This window comes from Podarcis vaucheri (assembly GCF_965113315.1).
Source record: "Podarcis vaucheri genome assembly, chromosome: 7".
Classification (NCBI taxonomy): Eukaryota; Metazoa; Chordata; class Lepidosauria; order Squamata; family Lacertidae; genus Podarcis; species Podarcis vaucheri.
This window is the reverse complement of record NC_138765.1, coordinates 23,144,965-23,170,618: the sequence shown is the minus strand read 5'-3', so window position 1 is coordinate 23,170,618 and position 25,654 is coordinate 23,144,965. Positions and strand designations below refer to the sequence as shown.

The following is a 25,654-nucleotide window of genomic DNA, read 5'->3' as shown; positions in this document are numbered from 1 at the left end:
TTTAGGTCTTATCAGTACTGCAGTAAAATATATATGCCACGCTAGATTCCAGAGTCCCCTAGACCGAGAAGTTCCCCCACCCTTGCGTTAGCTATATATAGTAATTGCATGATCAACTATTCTCAACAAAAGACAAAGAAACACTGATGCAAAATAAAAATAGCTTTATTGAGATAGGAAATATTTCTTGAAAAAAGGCTACTTGGCATTCAAAGTGCAGTGGGGAACAGACGTGTTCAGAATTAAAAAAAATATAACTAAGCATTTTTCTTCTACCTATAGAGAAATCTGACATGCCATTTCCAAACCATGGCAAACCAGTCAAGGGTCACAGCTGGGTGGAGTGATCACTTCCAAAATTGCCCAAAGTATAACACGATCAAAGACTTATAAGTTTGTATGTTCTTCCCATCAAGCCCATTTTTCTCTTCTGAAATACATACACTTGCTTGTGTATCCTTAATACTACTATAAATTTGTGCACTACTTATGTCTATCCAGAATAGTATGTTCACCATCAACAGATAAAGATAATACCTTCTATAAATGTATAGCTTGTTGTCACTTCTGCATTATCATCTGATGGTTGATCTGGGCAGAAACCACTTATTCCATAACAGTCAAATTCAAAGGACACTTCAGCTCAGTTCAGATATGATGATCTTGGTCTAACAGTTTACTAGACCAAGGTATTATATCTAAACAAAGCATTAATCAGCATCTGTAGATTTAAAGTGTTCATCATCAATAGTGGAATAGATATGTCCCTCGCTGCTAAGAAATTCAACAGCTTTCCTGGAAAAGAGAACAAGAAATAAAAGATCCAATTGGAAAATTGAGATAAACACTGGGTAAGTTCTCCTTTCAAAAGCCTAGGCTGCCTATATATACGTACTTCAGTGTTGGCAGATTAATACTACGCAACTGGGACTGCAGATCCTGAAGACTTATCCCTTCAGCAGATGTGGAGCTTTTAATCAAATTCAGAATCTTGAACAGAAAGAAATAAAACAGTGTTACCCAAACACAAATAGCAGTGCAGTATAGACTTCCAAGACTAATATTCGATCTGCTTTAAGAAATACGTTCAATGCACATCACAATTTTAAGAAAGAATGTTATTCCTCCTGTTGTCATGATGAACATAACTGCTGAAATTCTAAACAGAGGTGTAGCAAAAGCAAATCAACTTTCAGCAGTGGAATAATATACTAACTTTAACTGATAATAAAGAGGTTAAACTACTACTGACAAAGACTACTTGCACATTTTTAGAGAACAATTCAAGGCCTTCCTGTTCAGGAAGGTCTTTAGCAAGCTATGATCCAAACAGGATTTTATTCTGAAATTATTCTTTTTATACTATGATGGATGGTTTGGTATTTCATACTATTACTGTGTGTTTGTCACTGTCACATCAAATTATAACATTTTAGCTGATCATATTCATTTTTTATTTAGCTACCTTGATTATTAACAAAAAGACAAAATAGAAACGATCAAAAATAAGTGTTGGAAATAATATGTATTTTTAACAATATTTTTGCAAAAGTAATTGGGGCATTTTGACAGAATTAATAATTCATATGCAGCTTTCTGTACTTGATCTCAGGGGAAGAACACAGCAAGAAGTGTTTTTACTCTACCTTAAGCAATGTTTACATGAAAAAGAAGCAGCAAGGCCCTAGCTTATGTGAATCTCCTCTGTTGCAATTCAGTTCATTCTTAGGGCTTTGTTTTTGCCAATCAGGTAAGTTCCCCACTTTCTAAACAGCCAACTGTCACTCCTAGAAGGCTGCTTTAGTGTTTTATGTTGCTCGATATCTAATGTTAGTCTTACTCATGAGTAGACCCACTGAAAGGGCTAGTCTTAGCATGACTAGAATTGGTTATCACCCACTGCATTTATGACTAGACTGTATGGCAAATTCCCAAAGTACAATAAATTGTGTGCATGACAGAAACTCAGAAGAGACAGTCAGACTGCTGCCTCTGTAGATATAGGGGCTGAAAGCAATGAGTTCGAAGCCAGGAGTTTCTATTCTCATTAGAAAAGGCAACAAAAGTGACCCAGATCCCAAGACCTCGGACAAAGCAGTCACTGGAAGATCGAGATACAAGAAATCTGACACACTGCCCAGAATTGTCCTGTCATCCTTATGCATACCTGAGTTTGGTGTGCTGTGAGCCCACTCACTGGCAAGGCGCCATTTCCTCCATAGCTTGACGTGTTGCCCATCCCCATCAAGCCAACTGGTTGCGGCATCTTCATTGACATGGGCTAAGATACATGGAAAAGGAACAACCACCAACTTTGGTTATTATATAATACTACAGGTGTGAAATTAGAAGTTTTAGAACTGGGGAAAAACATTTGAAAGGCAACTACAAGATTCTAAAAGATAGGGTTGTTGGGAGGTTGTCTGTGCCACTGAAAAAGACCCAAGGCCCCTCTGGCTGTGCTAGTGCAAACCTCCTGCTTGCTAACACTTTCTGTGCTGCTCAATCAAATGTTTCAAAGTTGTTTGCCCTCCATGAAAAGGTTAGTGTGCGCCTCGTTTCTACATGTACCATATTGCCTTTTCTGAGGATCATATGGGCATTTACGACTTCAAGCAGGTGCGTGGTAAATTCGTTCATATCTTCAAGCGGCAGGATCTTGAATGCAACCAGGCTCTTCTTGTTCTGTGATAAAGGAAACAAATGACATCTCATTGAACAGCTATTGCCCAGGTATTACTATTATATATTTATTTATACCCTGCCTTTTTCCTGGCAGGGACTCAAGGCAACTTACAGATAAAATGTTAGCTTCTAAATTTTTTACATTAGTGATAGGGGGAAACAAACTTTTTTAAAAAATGTAAATGTGCTCCCTGCTAATTTTAGTGGCATCTTAAAACAATGGTTGAGTGCATTTTCCTAATTATGTTCATGATCTTAAGAAACTTTCACTCTCCCTTTTAAAGCCAAAGCTCAAATTTTCAGCGTTTGTGGAGGACTAGCCCCACATCTTAAAGAGTCTTCTGCATCCAAGAATACACTGGTAAATGAACCACTCCTAATCAACATTTTCAAAGAATTATAATGAATTTGGTACACCAGAAGTTGACAAATCATATTCTCTCTCTAGAGGGAATATTGTTTTCACATATGCCAAATCCACTTGTTCTGACACTATATTTTATATAGTGGTGAATAAAATGGGGAGGGGTATATTAGGCTTGGAAGCACGTTTTCCATCTCAGTGAAGCTAGAGAGTATATACTAATAAACTAAATACAATCCAATTCCCAACAGAGGAGGAACACATTTCAAATTAAGTATCAAGGACTGATTTCACAGGAGCACAGATCCTTCCTACTTGAGTAATTAATAGTCACACAAAAAATGAACAGGACTCTGTATAGCAAGGCTTAGTCCTTTTGGTGTGTGGGAGGGAAGAGTAATATTAGTAATGGATAATCTTGTCTTCTTACCTGGAAAGATCGCAGATGGCCTAGAACTTTCACATATGTTCCAGGAGGCACCACAACATTCTCACTACCTGCCTCCTGTATAATAAAATTGAGAATAGGATAGTGGTTTCTTGGCCTTTACCAGCAATTTGGTAATCAAACTTGAGAAAAGTGTTTTAACAACCATCATATAGAATGCATATAACAATATGGGTAAACCATTCAAAACACAATTTCTCACTTTTCCATAATTATGGCACAGTTAGAGAGATGACAGTAGTTTGCATAGTCCAATCAGAAGGGCTCCTCTTGTTTTTATGACTGCTTCCCTACAAGTTTTTCTGCTGCAATGGGTACAAGCAAGAATGCATCATTGCCTGATCACAAACCTGTGGCACAATCATGGGCAGGGACTGGACAGACACTAGGCCAAATTAAAAAAATTCTGCACCAAATGAAGTTAAATTCTATGCAACTTGCATTAAGAATTCAATCAAGCAAATTTGAACTATTTACCTATTTTAAATTATGTATTCTACTTCTGCTGCACAGGAAAAGGAGGGAAAGGTAAGATGCCAGGCAAGTCTCCTACCACCAAGTCTCCCCAGTTCTAGTCGGGAACTCTAACTATAACATTATGCTGGCTCTCTTAGTTTAGACAAACTGATATTTACATCTGCATCGACCCACTGCCTGACATCCATCGGGGCTGCGGTCATGTCGTCCACTTTGTAGAGAATGTTTGTTGGTGCTTTTTCTGCTTGCCTGATTATGCCAACAACAATGACCTGCACAGAGAAACAGATGACATTTCTTACTGACACAACCTCTAGCTTCAAGTTGTATCACAAGCTTAGAAACTACCTCAAGGGCATTTAGTTAAATAATGTAACATTCTATATATTATTAACTAATGCCCACAAATCTATCCACCCCAAATGAATAATAGTTTGCCACAACCAGCAGAGATGTCTCATGATTGAGAAGAATGCTCGATTTAAGGAAGCAGGTAGGGAAATTCTGAGGAGTACTTTAGTAAAACAATCCAGGTGGCACATGACAGATTTCCTTAATCCCAGAACAATATACAGCAGTATGGCTGGCCAGCTTACCTGTGAAAGCTCAACATCTCGGACCCTGAAAGCATCATCTACCTGTTCAGCAGAAAGTAACTGGGACACTGTACATGGAACAATATTTTGTGATCTTGACCTCTGCAAAGACAATATTTTAAAATTTTCATCTTCAGGAACTTGCTCTTTGAAAAGAAAAATATATATTGCAGAGTTCAATTAACAAGTTTTGTTGCAGCTTGAAAATATATATACAGTGGTACCTCGCAAGACGAATGCCTCGCAAGACAAAAAACTCGCTAGACGAAAGGTTTTTCCGTTTTCGATTTGCCTCGCAAGACGAATTTCCCTATGGGCTTGTTTCGCAAGACGAAAATGTCTCGCGACTTTGTTTCCTTTGTCTAAAAACAAAGACATGTTTTGTTTATAAAGTTAATTTATTTTCCCTTCAATTTTTGAACTGCTCTTTACAGTATGTGTGACTTTAAAGAGCAGTTAATAAACTGTTGTTGTACCAAATTTGGCTTTGTTTGGACTTTTTTTGACCATAGGAACGCATTAATTGATTTTCAATGCATTCCTATGGGATTTCGTGATTCGCAAGACGAAAAATTCGCTAGACGACAAAACTTGCGGAACGAATTAATTTCGTCTTGCGGGGCACCACTGTATATACACAGAACAGCAAGAATGCTTAGAGGAAGAAATGAGAAACTTTTATAAAAATAAGCAAGAGTAGTAAAAGTGTTCTAATTAATTATCATTGTACTGCTATGGATCACTGCAAACAATTAAAATGAATGCATAACAAACTACAAAGCCTGTAAAAAATTCCTAAAATATGATCCACAGATAAACTGCCACCAATAGAAATCACAGTTTACCTCTTTCCACATAAATTAAGACTGCCATTATCAAGTTTAAATGTTAAAATTTCAATTTCTAGCTTTGAGAGAATGGGATTTTTGTGGTGCTATTATAACTGTTATACACCAAGAAGCCAACTATTAAAAGCTGCACATAAAATGAACATGCTAATGAGTCATGAGGACCAGTGCAGCACAACTGGCCCACACAATACATTTTGCTGCCCGAGGCAAAGAACAAGATAGTGCCCTAGCCCATTCCAAATATAGACACCAATCAGACTAGCAATTGACTCTTACTTCAACAGTGGTGATGGAACAATGTCTGCACCACTACACCCAAGGGCAATAGGTTAGCCTAGCAGCAGCAAATTCAGCTCTGTCCTCAGATGAGGGGAACAGTTGTGATCCAAACATTATTTCTGTAACAAAGTGCATTTCATTCTATGAAACCAATACGACAACTCTTTCAGAAGGGAAGCAAATAATAATAATAAAAATTCAGAAGTGTAACAGTCCTCACTTGTTACAGGCAAGTTACGTACCGATTTTCTTTCGCCTTGGGTTGCTGAAGGTGATGCAAACCCTCCAGGTGATTGTGTATATCCACTACCACCATAACTACTGTCATAGCCACCTGGGAATGAGATCAGAATAAAAATAAGTTGCAAAGCTATTTTCACACTGTTAGGTCACTGAACTTAAAAAGAGCAAAAGTCATCCAAGTGAATGGAGCAAAATCTATGAAAGAAGTTACAGAACACTTTAGAGAGAGTTGATAAGACACAAGGATCCTAGAAGCCTTTAGTTGCAGCTGCCAAGAAACCCCAAAGAAGCCCATCACACTGTCCTGGTTCACTGATAGCAATAAGCCATGGTCAGAAATAAACCACAGCTTACTCGCAAAACTTGGCTTCACATTACATGTGAACCAGCACCCAGTTTTCTTTCCACAAACCGTAAGTGGAAGCTAAGGTTTGTTCTTGGCTTATTACTCATAAACAAAGCAGCACTGGTTCATATGCAAAGTTAAGCTAAGCTGCATGGCCAGAGGCAGGTGACAAAACACCTGAGCAGAAGGGAAAGAGTTGAAGGCACAGCCCACCAGTCATTTTAACCCACACCTCTGTCTTTGAGGATCACCCGGAACATTCTCTTCCACACCCAGGTATTTTACACACAGAGCTGCCCTCTTCCCACTTTGATACACCTTTTACCTCCACCTCGCCAATTCATTAAAATTCAATAAAATCATAGAGCTGGAAGGGACCCAAGGCTCATCTAGTCCAAGCCTCCGCAATGCTGGAATCTTAGCTAAAGCATCCATGACAGATGGCCATCCAACCTCTGCTTAAAAACCTCTAAGGAAGGAGAGTCCATACAATTTCATTCAAGTGATGATGAGAATCCTACTGTGACATGGGGTGGTGACTGGGTGGTTTATTATCTTCCCCACCTCCCCCAACTTTGCCTGGCAAAGCCAAGCCATCAGGTGCAGGAACGGAAGCCTCAGAAGTGTATGGAAGAAGGCAACCGAGGAAGAGTCCTCATCCAGAGTCATGGCATTAAGCCACCTAACTCAGTACAGTCCACACTGACTGGTAGCAGCAGCTATCCCGGGTTTCAAGGCAGAGGACCTCTCCCAGCCCTACCTTGGAAGCTGAATGTGGGACCTTCTGCACAGCAAAGCCTTCCCCCAAAGCCATCTCCCTTCCTTGCAGGCGTAGCCACCCAGCTGCCGCCACCAGAAACGAAAAGGCCCCTTTGGCCCTACCATACCAGCACTAAGCATGCTGCTGCAGCAGTGTCAGTGGCCAGCTTCTCCAACAGTACAGCCCCCACCACTGCTCTGTAATGCAGGACACGCATTGGTGCTTTCTCTGGGCGTGAACCTAGCAACCCCGCCTAGTGGTTAGGGCAGCCCTGCATAGCCAAATGAACTCAGAATGGAACGAAAGCTACTTCTGGTTGCTTTAAGCAGCCCCTTGGCAACTCGGTCGAGCTGTGTTGAATCTCTTACCCCAACGCACGTGCTTCTGTGCCAATATCTGTGTACCTTTCCACTCTTCCTATTTTGTTAAATGACTTCCCCAATAAAAGAGTCTTAGTTCCTCCAGCAACCTTGTGACTCAGTATCACTAGTTATCTGTATTGCTCAACGTTTAACAGCTTTTTCCTTATAGGATTAATAATGCAATTAATATTAATAATGAAATGAATGCAATGCAATGTTAAATACAAAGAAGACGTAGGCTGGCTGGTTGCATAAAGGAGGCGCGAAGCTGTTGCACAAATGGTTGGTTTTTGCTTGTGGGGGGAGGGAAGAGGCTTTCTAAAATGTGGGGACGCTGCCTAGTTTACCCATGGTAGCCAGCCGTGGCTCAGGGGTGCCGCCCCCAAACTGCCCCCCCTCTATGGACGTAACCAAGGGGGGAGGACAGGCCCTAAATCATTTTTTTTTTAAAAAATACGGTAACTCAATGAGGTTCTGCCCCTCCCCCCACGTAAATCCTGCCTGCTCCCGTGACCCCCCCTCCCTCGCCGGGGTTTTGCAGGCCTGAGGCGAGGCACGTCGAGGAGACTTGGACTGACTCCCAAACTCTGGGCTTGGAGAAGCGGGGCCCGAGGGAGGAGGGGGAGCCCGAAACCCCCACCCCCCACCCCGGGGAAGAGGCTCCGCGGCGTTCCCTGGCCAGCCACCTTCACGGAACGGCGGGTCCCCACCAGCACGGGCACCGCGCGCAGCCGCTCACCGGCACCGCCGAGCCACATGCCGCGAAAAGGAGGAGGAGCAGCGCGCGCCGAGAGAGGGACCGTTGTGGGAAAGCGGCGCCACGAGCTCTTCTCCTTCTTCCTCACCAGGCTCTTCCTCTCTCGCGCCGCCCCATCCCGAGCGCGCCAAACGAGCGCTCAGGATAGGCCAGCCCACCCGAGCGGGCCAATCGGGGAAAGGCAAAGGGGAGGTACTCGTGGGGGGGCGGGTCCTGTTGACGCGCCGCGCGCGAAGCCCCGGGAGTATAGAGGAAAGGGTCTTGCAGAGAAGCGCGACGCTCTAGGTACTCGTGCGAACGCCAAGGCTGGCTGGTCGGGCTTTCGATGGCGGCGGGCTAAAGCTGTCCAAATCGGTGGCTGCCTCTTATGCGCACGCTAAAGCAATATGCAAAGCCTACAGCGTTTCAGGAAGGCAGGTGCATCATATGCCTTCAGAGTAGACCATTGCTTATTAATTACTCACCACAAATTTCAATGTAAGGGTGGGTGGGAGTTAGAAAGTTGCATTTGCACAACTGCACTCCACCCTGCGACTGCATTTGGACTGGTCCGGCATAATTGATTCGAGGCTTCATGACTCAAGGAATGCATGTGAGTAGAGTTCCTTGGAGCACTTCTGCTTCTCCATTCGAACAAGCCAGGATTCAGCTATTATAGGTTTCCATTGCATTGCACACCTAGATACTACGGTTAACGTCTGGCAAGCAAGTGGGGTTATGAAATCATTGTATAGAGTCTTGTGGCACTTTAAAAATTAACAAAATCTATTATGGCATGGGCTTTTGTGGGCTACTACAGTCCACCTCATCAGATGCATGAGGTGGAATTGTAATCAGTAGGCTCTCTGTCTCCAGGGTTTGTCCTATTCAGTGCCGACCCACTGAAATCAATCAACATGGCTAGCTTAAGCCCGTTCATTTCAATAGATCTACTCGTGAGTAGGACTTAGCAATACAACTCAGCGAGTTCTGAGGGAAATAAAATTCAGGAAAGAAGAAGAAGAAGAAGAGTTTGGATTTGATATCCCGCCTTTCACTCCCCTTCAGGAGTCTCAAAGCGGCTAACATTCTCCTTTCCCTTCGTCCCCCACAACAAACACTCTGTGAGGTTAGTGGGGCTGAGAGACTTCAGAGAAGTGTGACTGGCCCAAGGTCACCCAGCAGCTGCATGTGGAGGAGTGGAGACACGAACCCGGTTTCCCAGATTACGTGACTACCGCTCTTAACCACTACACCACACTGGCTCAGATAGTCATCATTACATAGTTAATGGCTTACTTAGAGGTCCTCCTGATGTTGACAAACTAAGTAACACCTATGAAGTGCTGAAACTCCTTTGTCTAGGCCAAAATAAAAAAAAATCCTTCCAGTAGCACCTTAAAGACCAACTAAGTTAGTTCTTGGTATGAGCTTTCGTGTGCATGCACACTTCTTCAGATACACTGAAACAGAAGTTGCCAGATCCTTCTATATAGTGTGAAGGTGGGGAGGGGTATTACTCAGAAGGGTGGTGGGAATGAGAGATTGGCAGATAGCTGAGATGAGCCTGTTGACGACTCTTAACGACTGCATTAGGTCTTACAGGAAAAGGCAAGGGGTGAGAAGGTGAAAAATGTCTTAGTCATGTATAATGAGATAAGAATCCAATGTCTCTGTTCAGACCAGGTCTCTCCATGGTTTTAAGTTTGGTAATGAGTTGCAATTCAGCAGCTTCTCTTTCCAGTCTTTTTCTGAAATTCCTTTGTAGTAAAACAGCTACTTTGAGATCTTGTATAGAATGTCCTGGGAGATTGAAGTGTTCTCCTACTGGTTTCTCTGTTTTGTGATTCTTGATGTCAGATTTAATGTCCAGGTTCTTGCATTTAGTAAGAAAGAAGATATCAGTCTGTACCTGTGCAAGTTTCTTGGTGAGGTTCAGTCCGCACATCCATCGAGCCTCCTGATTCAGTAGCTTCACTTTGCAGCCTCCTTTAGGAATTCCTTTGTTCCAGAATCGCCACTTTAAGACCACTTACAGAGTGTCCTGAGAGAATGAAATGTCTCCCACGCTGCTTTTTTGGATATTATATATTTTTATTTATTAAATTTATTTCCCACCCTGCTTCCCAAAAGGAGCCCAGGACAGAAAACAGTTCTGTAATTACACTTACACACACACACACACACACACACACACACACGAAATAAACGCAATTTTTTTTAACACCTGCAAGCTCTTTAAAACTTGTAAAAGCTATTAAAAGCATATTAAAACATCTAAATACAACACAATAAAACATCTAATACAAATTTAGGAACAGATGCATCCAACTCATCTGTCTGGGTCTGCCAAAAGAAAAGTTTTCAGCAGGTGTCTAGAAGAATACCGTAATGATGCCCGCCTAATATCAAGAGGCAGGGAGTTCCAATGTACAGGAGCTGCTTCAATAGACTCCTTAAAAACTTGTCAAATTCTGTTAATTACCCTGTTTCTTTTTATTGTTGTCTTCATAACAATCATGTAAGGAATACGATACGATACAATAATCTTTCTTGTCATTGTCCCATACAGAACAATGAAATTGAAAAAAATCTACATCAGACATTCAAAAACTAACAAGCCTGCTATCCCAGCCTGGTTAACCCCCTAAAAACTCTGATACCCTATAATTAAATACAATATACTCCCATAGAGACTACCTTAAGGCTTACACTGTGTTTAAAACCAAAATCACAATTGGATAGAAACTGTTTCTCAGGCGGATAGTCCTAGTCTTTATAACCCTGTACCTTCTTCCAGAAGGCAGAAGCTGAAAGAGATCATTTCCGGGGTGCGCACTATCCTGCACTATTTCTGCAGCTTTCTTATGACACCTGGAAGCATAGGTGTGATCCAAGGTGGGAAGAGTGCACCCAATAAAAAGCAAGCATTAAATAGGTCGGGCAGTGGCCTAGCGTGGGGGGTGCAGGGGGGGCCGGGCGCAACATCTGGGGGTTAGGGTTAGGGGGCGCAAATCCATGGGTTAGGGGGCGCAAATTACTTGCCTTGTCCCGGGTGCTGACAACCCACGCTACACCACTGAGGTCAGGTACAATAACAGCAGCCCAGGCTCCTCCCTGCCAGTAAAGTTCACCTGAATTTGCATATTCTTGACGTAGAGAGGAAGGGCCACAAAGCTTGAACTTCCACTCTCTGCCATTCCAAGCTGGCCTTTGTGCCAAGAAATTAGAAGCGAGCCAAATCTGCCCTGCTGGGTCAGCAATGTATTTCAGCGACTGAAGCCCCAGAGTAGGAGATTCCAAAGCAACGCAGCTTGAGCGCTTTTGGAGAGTTCCTTTGTAAGATGACAGCAGGACCGGCTTCCAGCTAGCTAGCTGCCTCCTTCAGCGTCCTAGCATACACCTTTGGTGTAAAAGCCTGCAAGTCTCACACACCTTTTTTTAAAAAAAGTATTGCAAACCCTCTGCTAAACAGGAAGATACAGTTCTGAATCAGAGCAGAGTTGCTGCAGCAGCAAAAGGCACCTGTGAGTCAGAGATCTGATAGAGGCAAGCCTGAAATGGAACCGGCTAACTTTCCCCAGAGCTGCGACTACAGGCGTGGAACTTCAGCCAGGGATCGCTGGCAGCGGAAGATGGGTCTTTTGGGAGTCCTGTTGTTCTTGATGCACTGCAGAGCCGCAACCGCTGCCTCAGGTAACTTACCCTTTTGGCTGCACAAGTTGGTAGTTTGAGAGGAAACAACTCAGCCGTGGGGGGTTAAAGGAAGAAGGTAGGTTGCTTGTTTCACAGTTAGGCTGGACAGCCATGGCACTAACTCCTGGTTGCACAGAGCCAGCCTATGAGGTTTTGCTGCTTGAGGACAAAGATAAGGTTGCGCCTCTCACACCCATGTTTTATGTAGGGATGGGGGGGGGGTGGAATTTAGTTTTGTTTGCATTTTAATGAGAAATTGCCCAATTCCTACTACCTCAAACCCACAAGTGAACTGATACACAATTATCTTTTGAAATTCACACAATTTTAAAATGCAGTTCTTCAACCCGATTGTGTATACTGCATAAAAATGCATCTATTAGGGGAATGTGTGTATTCAAATGCATACATTAGTGAAAAAAGCTTACAAAAATGTATTAATTTGGGGGAAATTGCTTGCAGAAATCTGTATATGAAAAAAGTTGTGTAGATTAAGAGAAAATTGCATTAAAATGCAGATAATTTATTGTGGCCAAAGTTGATGGGCACTGGATCCCTAACAGATCCAGAAAGGCGACAGGTCCCGCACACCTGGTGTAGCAGCTAGTTTTTTAAAAAATTGCTGTGTTGTTTTATTAAGGGATTGGTTTATTGCGTATTTTAATTATGGATGTTTATGTTTTAATGCATGTGTAATGGGGCTTTTAAAAACATTTAGAAGCCTATCATGGCAAGATATATGAATTGATAAATAATAATAGTTTGCCCTCTGTCAGGGAGCTCAGCCTGTACTTTGGTCTTCTTTTAGCAGATCTTCTTGCAGAGGAAGGAGCTACAACTGTGCACCTTGCACAGCACGAAAGCTCCTCCCCCTCCCCAGAACGGCTGGTGGGGAGGGGAAGGATCTAGTGGGCTGGATGAAATCTGGCTGTGGGCTCTATATGGCCCAGGAGTGCATACTCCTGCTCTGGATTTCACTAAGCACTTCCTAAAGCAAAAGCGGAACCATTTCATGAGGCGATCAATGGCTGGATCTACGCTGATTAAAAAACGCTATTCAAGCTCTCAATGCAAAATCCTATTGGCAATGGATAGCTGCTCTACAGTGCCATCTGGTGCCACATGTTTATAACGCGGTTATAACGATATAATTGACGAGTGTAGCTGAGTCCAATGGCTCGCTACTAATCCTGATGACAATATTCTGCCTCCACTGTTGGAGGCAGTAGGCTCCTGAATACCAGTTTCTGGAAACCATGGTGCAAGGGTTCGGCTGTTGCTCTCAGGTCCCCAGGTACTCGGTGGCCCCATGAGAACAAGATGCTGGACTAGAGGGGCCCCTGACGTGATCTTGCAGGGCTCTTAGATTCCTTTTTTAAAAAACCCATTTGTCCTTAGCAGGTTATTTTTGGCACATCACAGACCTTCATCTGGACCCACAATACAAAGTGAGCCCAGACCCCTTGAAGGTGTGCCCGTCCGCTGGCGCACAACCGGTGGCCAATCCAGGGGCTTGGGGAAATTACTTGTGTGATGCTCCATGGATTCTTGTCAACTCTTCTGTTTATGCTATGAAGCAGGTCCTCCCGAACCCAGACTTCATTCTCTGGACTGGGTAAGGAAGCATTTGTGCGTTGTTGTTTTTTGCCGTAAACAAAACAAATGTGACTTTCTTCTTTGCCACTTCATTGCCCACTCAGTTTGGCCAACCTTTGTATAAGCCAGGTGTGGAGATCCTTTGCCCTTTCAGATGTTGCTGAATTGCAACTCCCACCACTTTAACTCCCACTTTAAACAGGCATGGCTTCCACACACACAAATCCTGGGAACTGTAGTTTGTTAAGGGTGGGAGGCCCATATTCCTCTCACAGAGCTACAATGGTCAGAGTTCCCTGTGAAGAGCGATTGACTGTTAAGCCGCTCTGGGAATTGTAGCTCTGTGAGGGAACTAGGGGTCTCCTAACAACTTTGTCCACCCTTAACAAACTACAGGTCCCAGAATTCTTTGGAAGAATCCATGACTGTTTAAAGTAGTGTCATTGTGCTTTAAATGCATGGTGTGAATGTGGCCTACTAGTTATGATGACTACATATTACCTACAGGTAATACCAGTTGCTGGGGCCTATGAGTGGAAGGGGGTTATTGCCCTCATCACCTGCTTATGGGTTTCCTGTAGGCATCTGTTTGGCAACAGAATATACAAAATAAATTACAAAAATAATGTTGGACCAGATGGGCCTTTTGGTTCCTCTTATGTTCTTAATTTGTTAACTCCTCAACATCTATCCAGGGACTTGACTTTTCCCAGTATCTCTGTCCTCAAACCAAATAGCCTTTGTGCTGTTTTCCAGAGACGACACACCTCATGTAGCTGATGAGAAACTGGGTGAAGATACTGTGCTGGAGATAATTGAAAACCTAACCAACCTGATTAAACATGTATTTCCAGGTAGGGCATGCCAGAACAATTGAGCAGTAAGAAGGCTGTGCCAAAATAATAATAATCCAGAAACAGAAGCAATGGGTTTTGAATTGCAGGAAGGAAGATTTAAGGCGGGCGAATGTCTTCAGTCTCCTACGTGTTTCAACAACGGAGCCAAACTGTGGAATGTAGTTCCTTGAAGAGTGTCAAGAACAGGCAGGGCTGACCCCATAAGTGTAGGTAGGGTTGTGTATATTCTGTATTAGTAAAATCAATAAATTCAACACCAAATGATTCTATGATCCAGGTAGTTATTTTACGGGGGGGGGGGGCATTTTTTCTGTAAAGGTAAAGGGACCCCTGACCATTAGGTCCAGTCGTGACTGACTCTGGGGCTGCGGCGCTCATCTCGCTTTATTGGCCGAGGGAGCCGGCGTACAGCTTCCGGGTCAAGTGGCCAGCATGACTAAGCTGCTTCTGCCGAACCAGAGCAGCACACGGAAACGCCGTTTACCTTCCCACCGGAGCGGTACCTATTTATCTACTTGCACTTTGATGTGCTTTCGAACTGCTAGGTTGGCAGGAGCTGGGACCGAGCAACAGGAGCTCACCCAGTCGCAGGGATTCGAACCGCCGACCTTCTGATTGGCAAGTCCTAGGCTCTGTGGTTTAACCCACAGCGCCACCTGCATCCCACCTGCATTTTTTCTGTAGTGGCCTGCAATTCCCTTGTAGGTAATCTGTTGTAGGTTGGCAGAGCCAAAAGTGAGTCAAGCCACCCTCTTCTTTCTCTTTCTGACACTTCCTTCCCCTCCCATTTTTCATCTTATCACTTGCACCAGAGTAAGTCAAGGATCACCTGCAGCCCTAGGGCTCCTCCTTACCCACCCGTTTTACATAACGATATTTAGATCCCAGCTTGTTCCCATTAATTTCTTCCCACATTGGAGTGACAAGCAGGATTTAGTAAGCCTTTCTTGCTGTACTCTTTCCTCACTCCCTGTAGCATAACTGTGGCTCAGTTGAATCGTCATGCTAAACCATGGTTTGTGCTAACCATTGTTATGAACCCATATGAACCCATGTCGTGGTCTGAGCCTGCAGACTGAGAGCTGCTTGCCTGCTTTCTTCTTCCATCTGCTCAGCGCCCTGCTTCAGAAGTTCATAAATGCAGTCCAGTGTCCATGGTGCTCTTAATGGCCCTTAACCATGAATTCAAAACAGATCTGCAAACCACGGTTGGCCCAAACTGTGATTTGTAAGCCAGCTTCAAACCATGGCTTGATATGCTGGTTTGGCAGCCCTCACACAAGCTGCCATTTGCCAGCTGAATCAAGTAGATATAGTGTTTGCCTCTGTTGCATTCTGCCTGACATTATGATTTTAGGACAATGTTGTAATGTTAATTGTTGTAAGCGACAACAAAGCAGGTTCCAGATAGTGCCAGCATTGAGTTGTTTGTTCTGCAGTCACCTCGAGCCTGTTTGGAGGCACAAACTCTCCTGTTCCTCTGCCTCTGCCTCTAAACCCACTGCACTGTTGTTTTCTTGTATTCCTTCCAGAAACTCAGGTCTATCCTGCAATGGGCAACCATGACTTCCACCCCAAAAATCAATTTCCAGCTAAGGAGAACAGGATCTACGATGTAACTGCAGACCTGTGGCGCTTCTGGCTCAGCAACAGCTCTCTGCAAACATTCAGGGCAGGTGCGTGCTAGATCCAGTTGAGGAACTGATGAGGGTCATGGGAAACTGAAGAGGGATCCAGTAGGCCAAAAGGAAATGCAGGTGAGAAGAAAACTAAAAGATCACAAGCAGGGAGATGTCAGAAGCTGCTTTGTATCAGGCCAGATTATTGCCTGTCTAGCTCAGTATGGTCCACTCCAGGGCTTCCTTGGGTCTCCAGCTGTTTTTGGATTGCAGTTCCCACCATCCCTGACCACTGCTCCTGCTAGCAAGGGATGATGGGAGCTGTCCAAAGCAGCTGGCGACCCAAGTTTGGGAAACTCCGGTCTACTCTGATTGCAAATGATTTGGCATGATATTTATCTTCACCTGCTACCTGATCCTTTTAACTGAAGATGTCAGAGAAGTGTTGTAGCTCCATGGTAGAGCAGACCTGCTTTGCACACAGGAGGCCCACAAGTTCAATTTCTAGCGTCTCCAGGTAGGCCTCATGGGGAAAACTCCATCTCTGAAATCCCAGATTGCCATTGCCAGTCTCTATAGAAATACTGAGCCAGATGTGCCAATAGACTGATTTCAAATAAGGCAGCCTCCTATGTGTATGACTGAACCCGGCACCTTCTGCATGCAAAAGCCCGTGCTCTGGCATTGAGCTGTCACAGTTTTAATTCCATCATTTTTTTGTCCTGGTGGGAACAGACCTGTTCTAGGTTGGAATACAACTCCCTTCATCCTTGAGCATTGTCCATGTTTACTGGGGTTAATTGGACATGGAGTCCAATAGCATCCGGAGCACCACAGGTTCTCTATCCCTGAAAATCTAGATCAGTGTTTCTCAAACTTGGGCCTCCAGCTGTTTTTGGACTACAACTCCCATCATCCCTAGCTAGGTCAGGGATGATGGGAATTGTAGTCCAAAAACAGTTGGAGACCCAAGTTTGGGAAACACTGATCTAGAACAGGCATAGGCAAACTCAGCCCTCCAGATGTTTTGGGACTACAACGCCCATCATTCCTAGGTAACAGGACCAGTGGTCAGGGATGATGGGAATTGTAGTCTCAAAAACATCTGGAGGGCCGAGTTTGGCTATGCCTGATCTAGAGGGTAGCTTATCTTCGGTTCCGTATAGCTTCCATCTCTGTTTTGTGATTGATCCAGTTGGTTAGTATCTATTTGACAGTTCAGTAAGGCAAGGTGTTAGAAATTCTGCTCACTTGTCATAGACATGTGCTAATCTGTCCATTCTTCAAAAGATAGTTTGCTGGCTATTCAGCAAAAAGTAAGAAGGCATTAACTAAGAGAGTTGAAACCTTCTTTAGGGAAAGCCAATGCTGATTAAAGTGATCTGGTACTGCTTTAAATGTATAGTGCAAATGAGATGGCACGGGGAACACAACAAAACTAGATGGAACTGTGTTACTGGTTGTTTTGCAGGTGCTTTCTACAGTCAGATGTTATCTGGTCTTGGCCCAGCAAGGCGAATGATTGTCCTCAACACAAACTTGTACTATGACAATAATAATCAAACCAGCAGCCTAGAAGATCCAGGAGGCCAGTTCCTTTGGCTGGAAGACATGTTGACCAAGGCAGCAGAAGCAGGAGAAAAGGTTCCTTAAACCTGCCTTATTGTTTATGGATTAATAAGCTTACCTAGTTGAAAGCTGCATGACTGGTGAAGGTCTTACTACAGATTGGTCACAAAAACAGTATCAATTGGAATGGGGGGGGGCGAGGTTGCATGATATCAAGTATTATGGATTGGGGTCAAGGGAAAGTATTAGGTGAAATGAAGCAGGCACCATTGTACTGGACTGTGACATATATTTGGTAAAATCTGCGTGAAATATAAATTTCCATCCCAGATACTTAGGACTGTGGCATGTGTCCTCCATAGCGAGGCTGGCTCCAGGTTTCAGGGGTCTGTGAGCAAAGTGACCTCTTAGTGGGCCCACATGTCTGTCTGTGGGCCTTCTCAGGCTTATCTGGCAAGGGCAGGTGCCCACACTTGAAGCAATGCTACAGGCAAGACCAGGAGGTTGCATTTTGTCTCATTGTTATTTCCCACAATGCCTTGGAGTGGTGCTACTGCAGGGCATTGTGAGAGATGAATATGGTAGGTAGCCCAGCCAATCAGTAGAGCTTCTTGTGCTCAGGCAGCTCAGGCAGCCATTTTTATAACAGAGGACCAAGGTAGGTGTTAGCAGTAGGTCTTGTTTGGAGTGCTGATAGCTCCCCAAGGATGTCAAGTGTATTTTAGATAAACTGCTTTGAGATTTCTACTGTTATTGTTTAGTCATTTAGTCGTATCCAACTCTTCGTGACCCCATGGACCAGAGCACGCCAGGCACTCCTGTCTTCCACTGCCTCCCGCAGTTTGGTCAAACTCATGCTGGTAGCTTCGAGAACACTGTCCAACCATCTCGTCCTCTGTCGTCTCCTTCTCCTTGTGCCCTCCATCTTTCCCAACATCGGGGTCTTTTCCAGGGAGTCTTCTCTTCTCATGAGGCGGCCAAAGTATTGGAGCCTCAGCTTCAGGATCTGTCCTTCCAGTGAGCACTCAGGGCTGATTTCCTTCAGAATGGATAGGTTTGATCTTCTTGCAGTCCATGGGACTCTCAAGAGTCTCCTCCAGCACCATAATTCAAAAGCATCCATACTTTGGCGATCAGCCTTCTTTATGGTCCAGCTCTCACTTCCATACATCACTACTGGGAAAACCATAGCTTTTATTATACAGACCTTTGTTGGCAAGGTGATGTCTCTGCTTTTTAAGATGCTGTCTAGGTTTGTCATCGCTTTCATAGTAGAGATTTCTACTATGTAGTGTGTGTATATATGTGTGTGTTTGTATATCTTGAAAAATATGTATTTTTTATTGTAATGTTTATTAACACTGTAGTTAGCAGGCAGCATCTTAAAAGAGACATTCTAACTCCTCTCCTACAGAGGAAGGAAAGCTTCTATGGTTAAGCCTGTTACCCTAAAAGCAAAGAAAGCCTGCTTCTTGCATCAGAAATATGGCTTTTACCATTATGCAAACGTATGCTCATATAATCAATAAACCCATATGATTAAAATGTCAGCTCTAGTTTTCAGCATTTGAAAAGAAATGCGGGGGATCACTATAATTCCCATTGCACATATGAGGCACTGAGGCTGGGAGCTTATTTATTAACCTATGGCTACCTGGTGAGCTAGTGATGTACGGAAGTGAGAGCTGGACCATAAAGAAGGCTGATCGCTGAAGAATTGATGCTTTTGAGTTCTGGTGCTGGAGGAGACTCTTGAGAGTCCCATGGGCTGCAAGAAGATCAAACCTATCCATTCTGAAGGAAATCAGCCCTGAGTGCTCAACTGGAAGGACAGATCCTGAAGCTGAGACTCCAATACTTTGGCCACCTCATGAGAAGAGAAGACTCCCTGGAAAAGACCCTGATGTTGGGAAAGATAGAGGGCACAAGGAGAAGGGTGCGGCAGAGGATGAGATGGTTGGACAGTGTTCTCGAAGCTACCAGCATGAGTTTGACCAAGCTGCGGGAGGCAGTGGAAGACAGGAGTGCCTGGCGTGCTCTGGTCCATGGGGTCATGAAGAGTTGGACACGACTAAACAACAACAACAACCTGGTGGGCGTTTGGGCTGTACAGGAACGTATTGCCAAGCAGGTCGTACTGTCCACTTGGACCTTAGCATGTTTTCCTCCTTCTCTTTACAGGTCTATATTATTGGGCATGTCCCTCCTGGCTTCTTTGAGAAGAAACAGGGCAAGCCTTGGTTCCGAGAACACTTTAACCAGAGATATACCGAAATAATTCAGAAGCATCATGAAGTGATCGTGGCACAGTTCTTTGGGCATCATCACACTGATAGCTTTAGGATGTTTTACAGTAACACAGGTACATTCCCCCTGATGCCATAGCTCAGTGGTAGAACATCTGGCTTGCCTGCAGAGGGTCCCATGTTCAATCCTCAGCACCTCCATATCATAGCTGTCAACCGTCCCTTATTTGGCGGGAAAGTCCCTTATCCCAGCGCCATGTCCCGCTGCTGTCCCTTATTGATGATGTCCCTTAAATTTCCCGGGTTTCAAAGGAAGCAGCTCCTCTCCCTCCCTCCCTGCCGGCCAGGGAGGAGGGAAGCTCCAACTGTGTTGCTTGGCTGTGTTGCTCACCCAATAAGGAGTCTAAGGACGACTGGGGGGTGGAGCTTGCATGCTTTGTGCTGATCAAATCGGCCACGTTGCCTGGGGACTCGCCTTTGCTCAGCGCTTCCCAGCGGAGAAGTGACGGTGGTTTTCCTTGCTGCATCCCCTTTGCCGGGTTGCTGTGCTGTGGGAACCACCTTTTGAGACTTCGTTTGGCTGCTGGTTAACTAAAATCCCTTATTTTGGCTGCTGATCCCTTATTTTCGAGGCTGCTGGTCCCTTATTTTCAAATCTGTAAGTTGACAGCTATGCTCCATATAGGACTTTGAGAGACTCCTATATGAAACCTTGGTGGGCCACTACCAGCCGGTGTCGGCAATACTGAGCTAGATAGACCAATGGTCTGACTCTCTATACAGCAGCTTCCTATGCCTACAAGTTCAGAAATCCACTGTAGGCTGTCAGGTTGTTTTTACACTGCTTTTCAATAGAACCAGGATGGGTTGGCATCAAAGGTCCAGCATGGTTTGGTGAAAGGCTGCTTTTTTCATTTATTTTATTTGCATACCGCTTAACTGCAAATGAAACCTCGAAGCGGTTTACAAAAGAATGATAACATATACATCAAAATAATGAGTAACAGCAAAAGTTAAAAGCAAGTTTTTAAAAATTCAAAATATAATTAAAACCGACAGTTTAAAAGTACAAATGATAATAATAATTTAATGCCATTCCGTGGACATTGCTATTGTGTTTTAAGCTGGAATTGAAATAGCGACTTTGCTTCCAGATGTCTGTAAACAAAAAACAAACAAAAAAAATCTGTAACGAACTGGGCACTCCAGCCCCAAATGCTGGAGAGGGCCCATGAAAAGGGTTAAATACTTTGCCTTGCTGCAGTCTCAAGTATGATTGCCCCACGTGGCAGGGAGGGCAGAATGAATATAAGGCAGTATTACTTGAGTATGCAATGGTTAAGGTGATAGAGTTGTTTTGGAAAGAGGAGTTGTGGACCATAAAGAAGGAAATGCCTACAGCACTATCTAGTGGTACCTCGGGTAAAGAACTTAATTCGTTCTGGAGGTCTGTTCTTAAGCTGAGACTGTTCTTAACCTGAGATACCACTTTAGCTAATGGGGCCTCCCGCTGTTCTCATCCTGAAGCAGAGTTCTTAACCCGAGGTATTATTTCTGGGTTAGTCTGTAACCTGAAGCGTCTGTAACCCGAGGTACCAAAATACAGGCAATTAACCACCTGTATAGGCTGAAATGGGACGCTGAAAAGGGACGCAGGTGGCGCTGTGGGTTAAACCACAGAGCCTAGGACTTGCCGATTAGAAGGTCGGCGGTTCGAATCCCTGCGACAGAGTGAGCTCCCATTGCTCGGTCCCTGCTCCTGCCCACCTAGCAGTTTGAAAGCACATCAAAGTGCAAGTAGATAAATAGGTATCGCTCCAGCGGGAAGGTAAACGGCGTTTCCATGCGCTGCTCTGGTTTGCCAGAAGCGGCTTAGTCATGCTGGCCACATGACCCAGAAGCTGTCTGCGGACAAACGCCGGCTCCCTCGGCCAATAAAGCGAGATGAGCGCCGCAACCCAAGAGTCGGCCACGACTGGACCTAATGGTCAGGGGTCCCCTTTACCTATAGGCTGAAACAGCTGTACAATGGGGTTGTCTACACTCGGAAGAAATGGTTGCAGTTCTTCCATTGTGTAATAAAATAAAATGAAGTTGGAGCTCTGAGCAGGGAATACATGGGAGGAGGATGTTTCGATCACTATATCCTGCCGATACCTCATTAAAAGAGTGACCAGAACATGCCTGTTCCACCCCAAATACCCAGTTGTTGGGAAGCAGTCTAATATAAGTTTAATATTGCCTTTTCTTCCAGGTTCACCCACCAGCATCATGTTTTTAGCTCCAGGAGTAACACCATGGAAGACAACCTTACCAGGCGTGCACAATGGGGCCAACAATCCTGGCATTCGGGTCTTCACATATGACCGTGACACCCTGCTGGTGAAGGTAGGGAGCACCGTCATTTGCTTGCATTTGTCTCTAGTAAAGCAAGTGCTCATGTCAAGGGGGACCTGACAATGAGGCCATGGAGGGAGAGCATTCTGGCAGAGTTATTAATCCTGCCCAGTAAAGACCAGAGAAGTGGATCAGCCTTCTGCAGAGATTGGCTGTGACTATCTTTTGCCCTGGATTGCACTACATAGTGCCAGCAAGGCAGTAGATGCCATGAAGACAGCAGCAGCTGGCACAGTCCTGCTAATGTGGGCTTTTTATTACCTTGTTTCTTGCACTAAAATACTTCAGCCATTATTTTTAATTACTTGTGGGGGTTTTTAATGCACCTGCATGTTGCAGCAGACACCATCTTAGAAAAAGGTCGTTGGCATGTATATGTTTGTTGAGTGAGATAGAGACAGGGAGATTTTTTTATTGTATTTTATTGTACAGCTGCTCCTGCCAACCCAGCAATTCGAAAGCATGTCAAAGTGCAAGTAGATCAATAGGTACCGCTCTGGCGGGAAGGTAAATGATATTTCCGTGCGCTGCTCTGGTTCACCAGAAGCAGCTTAGTCATGCTGGCCACATGACCTGGAAGCTCCCTCGGCCAATAAAGTGAGATGAGTGCCACAACCCTAGAGTTGGTCATGACTGGACCTAATGGTCAGGGGTCCCTTTACCTTTACCTCTGGTTAAGAACTTAATTTGTTCCAGAGGTCTGTTCTTAACCTGAAACTGTTCTTAACCTGAGGTACCACTTTAGCTAATGGGGCCTCCTGCTGCCACTGCGTGATTTCTGTTCTCATCCTGAGGTAAAGTTCTTAACCCGAGGTACTGTTTCTGGGTTAGCAGAGTCTGTAACCTGAAGCGTTTGTAACCTGAGGTACCACTGTAAAAACAATAATGGCAGCCAGTTTCTTCTTTTCTTTTAGCACAAAGAACAAACAAAGCAGCTTAGGATAAATACTGATAACATAAGGGTGTTTTTTTGTGGTGATTGATTTTTTTTTTGCAAGGCTAACGTTAGCCCCTAGTCCAGTAAGCCCTTCCAAAAGTTTCCATGAGTCTGGGGCAGGGAATACCTTTTCTAAAACGATGCGTGCTGATTGTGTACGTTCTTGTGTTTTAAAGAGTTCATCATTTAGTCGGTCAAAATAAGTTTAACCAAATACCCACCTTTGACCCAATGTCTTCTCTTCCATTTCAGGATATGGTAACTTATTATTTAAACCTCACGCATGCTAACATGGGGGCCCCTAAATGGGAGAAGGAGTACAGCCTGACAGAAGCTTTCCAGATCCCAGATGGTTCCGCCCACTCCATGCAGCTGCTGGTGGAGAAGCTTGAAAAAGACCAAAGCTACCTACAGAAATACTACCGGTATAATTCAGTTCAATATGACCTTTCAGACTGTGATGACGCCTGCCAGACCGACCACATCTGTGCCATCAGGGAGGTCGATTTTGCAAAATACCACCAGTGTATTCAAGCCAGAAGTGACGCAGCAGTGCCTTCAGTCCCAGAGTTGGGTCTTCTTCTCTTCTGCTGCGTGATGGGGCTTGTTACTCTAGGCCTTTGAGAACCTTGAATGAACCATGATATGAGCATGGGCACCCGGCTTCTACACAGAAAAAGCACAGGATGCGACCACTGCCACAGGCCTCAGCATCCTAAGGAGATCACCCTTCTCAGGGTTTGGGTTTTATTTGTTTTGGCAAACCTAAGATTGAAAGTATGCATACAAATGGCTGACTATTGTAGCTCACCTCCTTCCATGGGCTATTGGACCGTCTGAGCACAGGATTATGACAACATCATTCCAGCATCAGGCAAGATCATTTTAGCAGAATAAGAAACAAAGCTCTCACAAGGAGTTTCCAAAGGATTTCTCCAACCGGGGGAATGGGCAGTGAAATGGCAAATGGAATTCAATGTAAACCAAGTGTAAAATGATGCACAGTGGGGCAAAAATGTCTAATTTCCCATGTATGCTTTTGTGCTCTGAAATAGCACTGAATGTCCAGGAACGAGTGCTTGGGTCATAGCGGATAGCTCAATGAAGACGTTGTTGACCCAATGTGCGGCAGCTGGGGGTGGGGGAGTGAATTCCACGCACGGGGTCATTAGGAAATAAAATTGCCAATATTATACTGTTGTCATGCAAGTCTTGTGGTGCGACTGCCGCTTGGAATGCTGCCTGGGGAAAGTTCAGAAAAGAGGAAGTGAAATGATCACTGGAATGGAACAACTCCTATGATGAACAGTTACAGCATTTGGGGCTTTTTGGTTTAGAGAGAAGAGAAATTAAGAGGTGACATGACAAGAGGTGTATAAAACTATGCATAGTGGGGGGGGGAGGGGGGGAACATCCAGTGATGCTGAGTGTTGGAAGAGAACAGAAATAACTTCTTCACACAACACATAGTTAAACTGTGGGATTCGCTCCCAGAAGATGTAGTGATGGCCACTAATGTGGATGACTTAAGAAAGATTAGATGAACTCGTGGGTGATAAGGCCATCAGTATCTGCTAGCCAGAATGGCTATGTTCTACCTCCACAGTTTGGCGCAATACACCTCTGAATGCCAGCTGCTGGAAAACACAAGTGAGAAGAGTTGCTGTTGCACTCAGGCTTCCCACAGGCATTTAGCTGGCCAAATCTGCTGGATTAGCAGGGTTCTTACATTCTTAAAAACTTATGTGGGACACCTGTTTACCCTGTGGGGAGTATACTATGGTTCCCAGGATTTGGGAAGCTATGTGCATTAAGCCCAAGATGATAACCAAATATATGTCCTAAAGCTCCTAAGAAAATTTGAGCTGCTCTGTCCTGAACTATCATTTGAAGTTTCTGAATACTTTTAATTCCTCTGGCCTTGAAATTCTGCTGTGCACAACTATTCATCTGCTCCCTATTTATTTGTTTTTCCTGGATAACAAGATATCCTCTCCTAGCAGGCCCATAACGCCATTAAGTCCAAAGTCTAAAATAACCTAATTGCACCACTGCCTATGCAACAGGGGTGGGGAACTGCATCTGCCTGGTGGGCCGGATTCTTATCTTTCCCTGCCCAGGCCAGGTTTGGCATATGGGTGGAGCTGCCCATAAATCACCTGGTGTCATGATTCCAGGTGACCTGTTTTTGTGGTGCTTTGAAGCGCTGGCAATCAGCAGAACACCAAGAGGAGAAACCTCCAGGCTTTAAGGCTGTATTTGCACCATACCATAGCTATCAACTTACAGATTTGAAAATAAGGGACCAGCAGCCTTGAAAATAAGGGACCTGCAGCCTCACCTGTTCCAGGCACTCTAGTCTTCCTGTCCTCCTGTAGTCTGGTCAAACACATGCTGGGTAGCTTCGAGAACACTGTCCAACCAACTTTGTAACCAGAGGTTCAACTGAATAGAATCTGAATCACATGCACCACAAGGCCTATGCAGCCTCAACTTAAGATGGCTCCCCGGCCTGCCTTTGCACTGCAAAGTTTGCAGTGCAACAAAATGGCGTCCAGCATTCAAAAAACCCCTCAGCTTGCATTAACTA

The 25,654-nt window shown here is 44.4% G+C and overlaps 2 protein-coding genes across 4 annotated transcripts; one reads left to right on the top strand and one right to left on the bottom strand.

Moving 5' to 3' along the window:
• Positions 1 to 149: 149 nt before the first annotated feature.
• On the bottom strand, positions 150 to 8,305 carry RPA2 (replication protein A2). Its single transcript, XM_082232036.1, has 9 exons — positions 8,151 to 8,305; positions 5,943 to 6,034; positions 4,571 to 4,672; positions 4,133 to 4,246; positions 3,480 to 3,554; positions 2,572 to 2,685; positions 2,168 to 2,281; positions 896 to 990; positions 150 to 795 (listed from the first exon to the last, which is right to left on the bottom strand). The coding sequence occupies exons 1-9, from the start codon at positions 8,167 to 8,169 to the stop codon at positions 711 to 713; spliced, it is 810 nt and encodes a 269-aa protein (XP_082088162.1). The 5' UTR covers positions 8,170 to 8,305; the 3' UTR covers positions 150 to 710.
• Positions 8,306 to 8,438: 133 nt separating this feature from the next.
• On the top strand, positions 8,439 to 24,928 carry SMPDL3B (sphingomyelin phosphodiesterase acid like 3B). 3 transcript variants are annotated; one of them, XM_082231734.1, is made up of 9 exons: positions 8,439 to 8,760; positions 11,623 to 11,843; positions 13,242 to 13,458; positions 14,196 to 14,293; positions 15,829 to 15,972; positions 17,387 to 17,559; positions 19,666 to 19,846; positions 21,985 to 22,118; positions 23,317 to 24,928. In XM_082231734.1, the coding sequence occupies exons 2-9, from the start codon at positions 11,708 to 11,710 to the stop codon at positions 23,686 to 23,688; spliced, it is 1,455 nt and encodes a 484-aa protein (XP_082087860.1). In that variant the 5' UTR covers positions 8,439 to 8,760; positions 11,623 to 11,707; the 3' UTR covers positions 23,689 to 24,928. The 3 variants fall into 3 exon arrangements, with proteins under 3 accessions (XP_082087860.1, XP_082087859.1, XP_082087861.1); XM_082231733.1 differs by lacking the exon at positions 8,439 to 8,760 and adding an exon at positions 10,299 to 11,085 and having other exon boundaries at positions 11,232 to 11,843; XM_082231735.1 differs by lacking the exon at positions 8,439 to 8,760 and adding an exon at positions 10,303 to 11,085 and having other exon boundaries at positions 11,232 to 11,843; positions 13,245 to 13,458.
• The last annotated feature ends 726 nt before the right edge of the window (positions 24,929 to 25,654 follow it).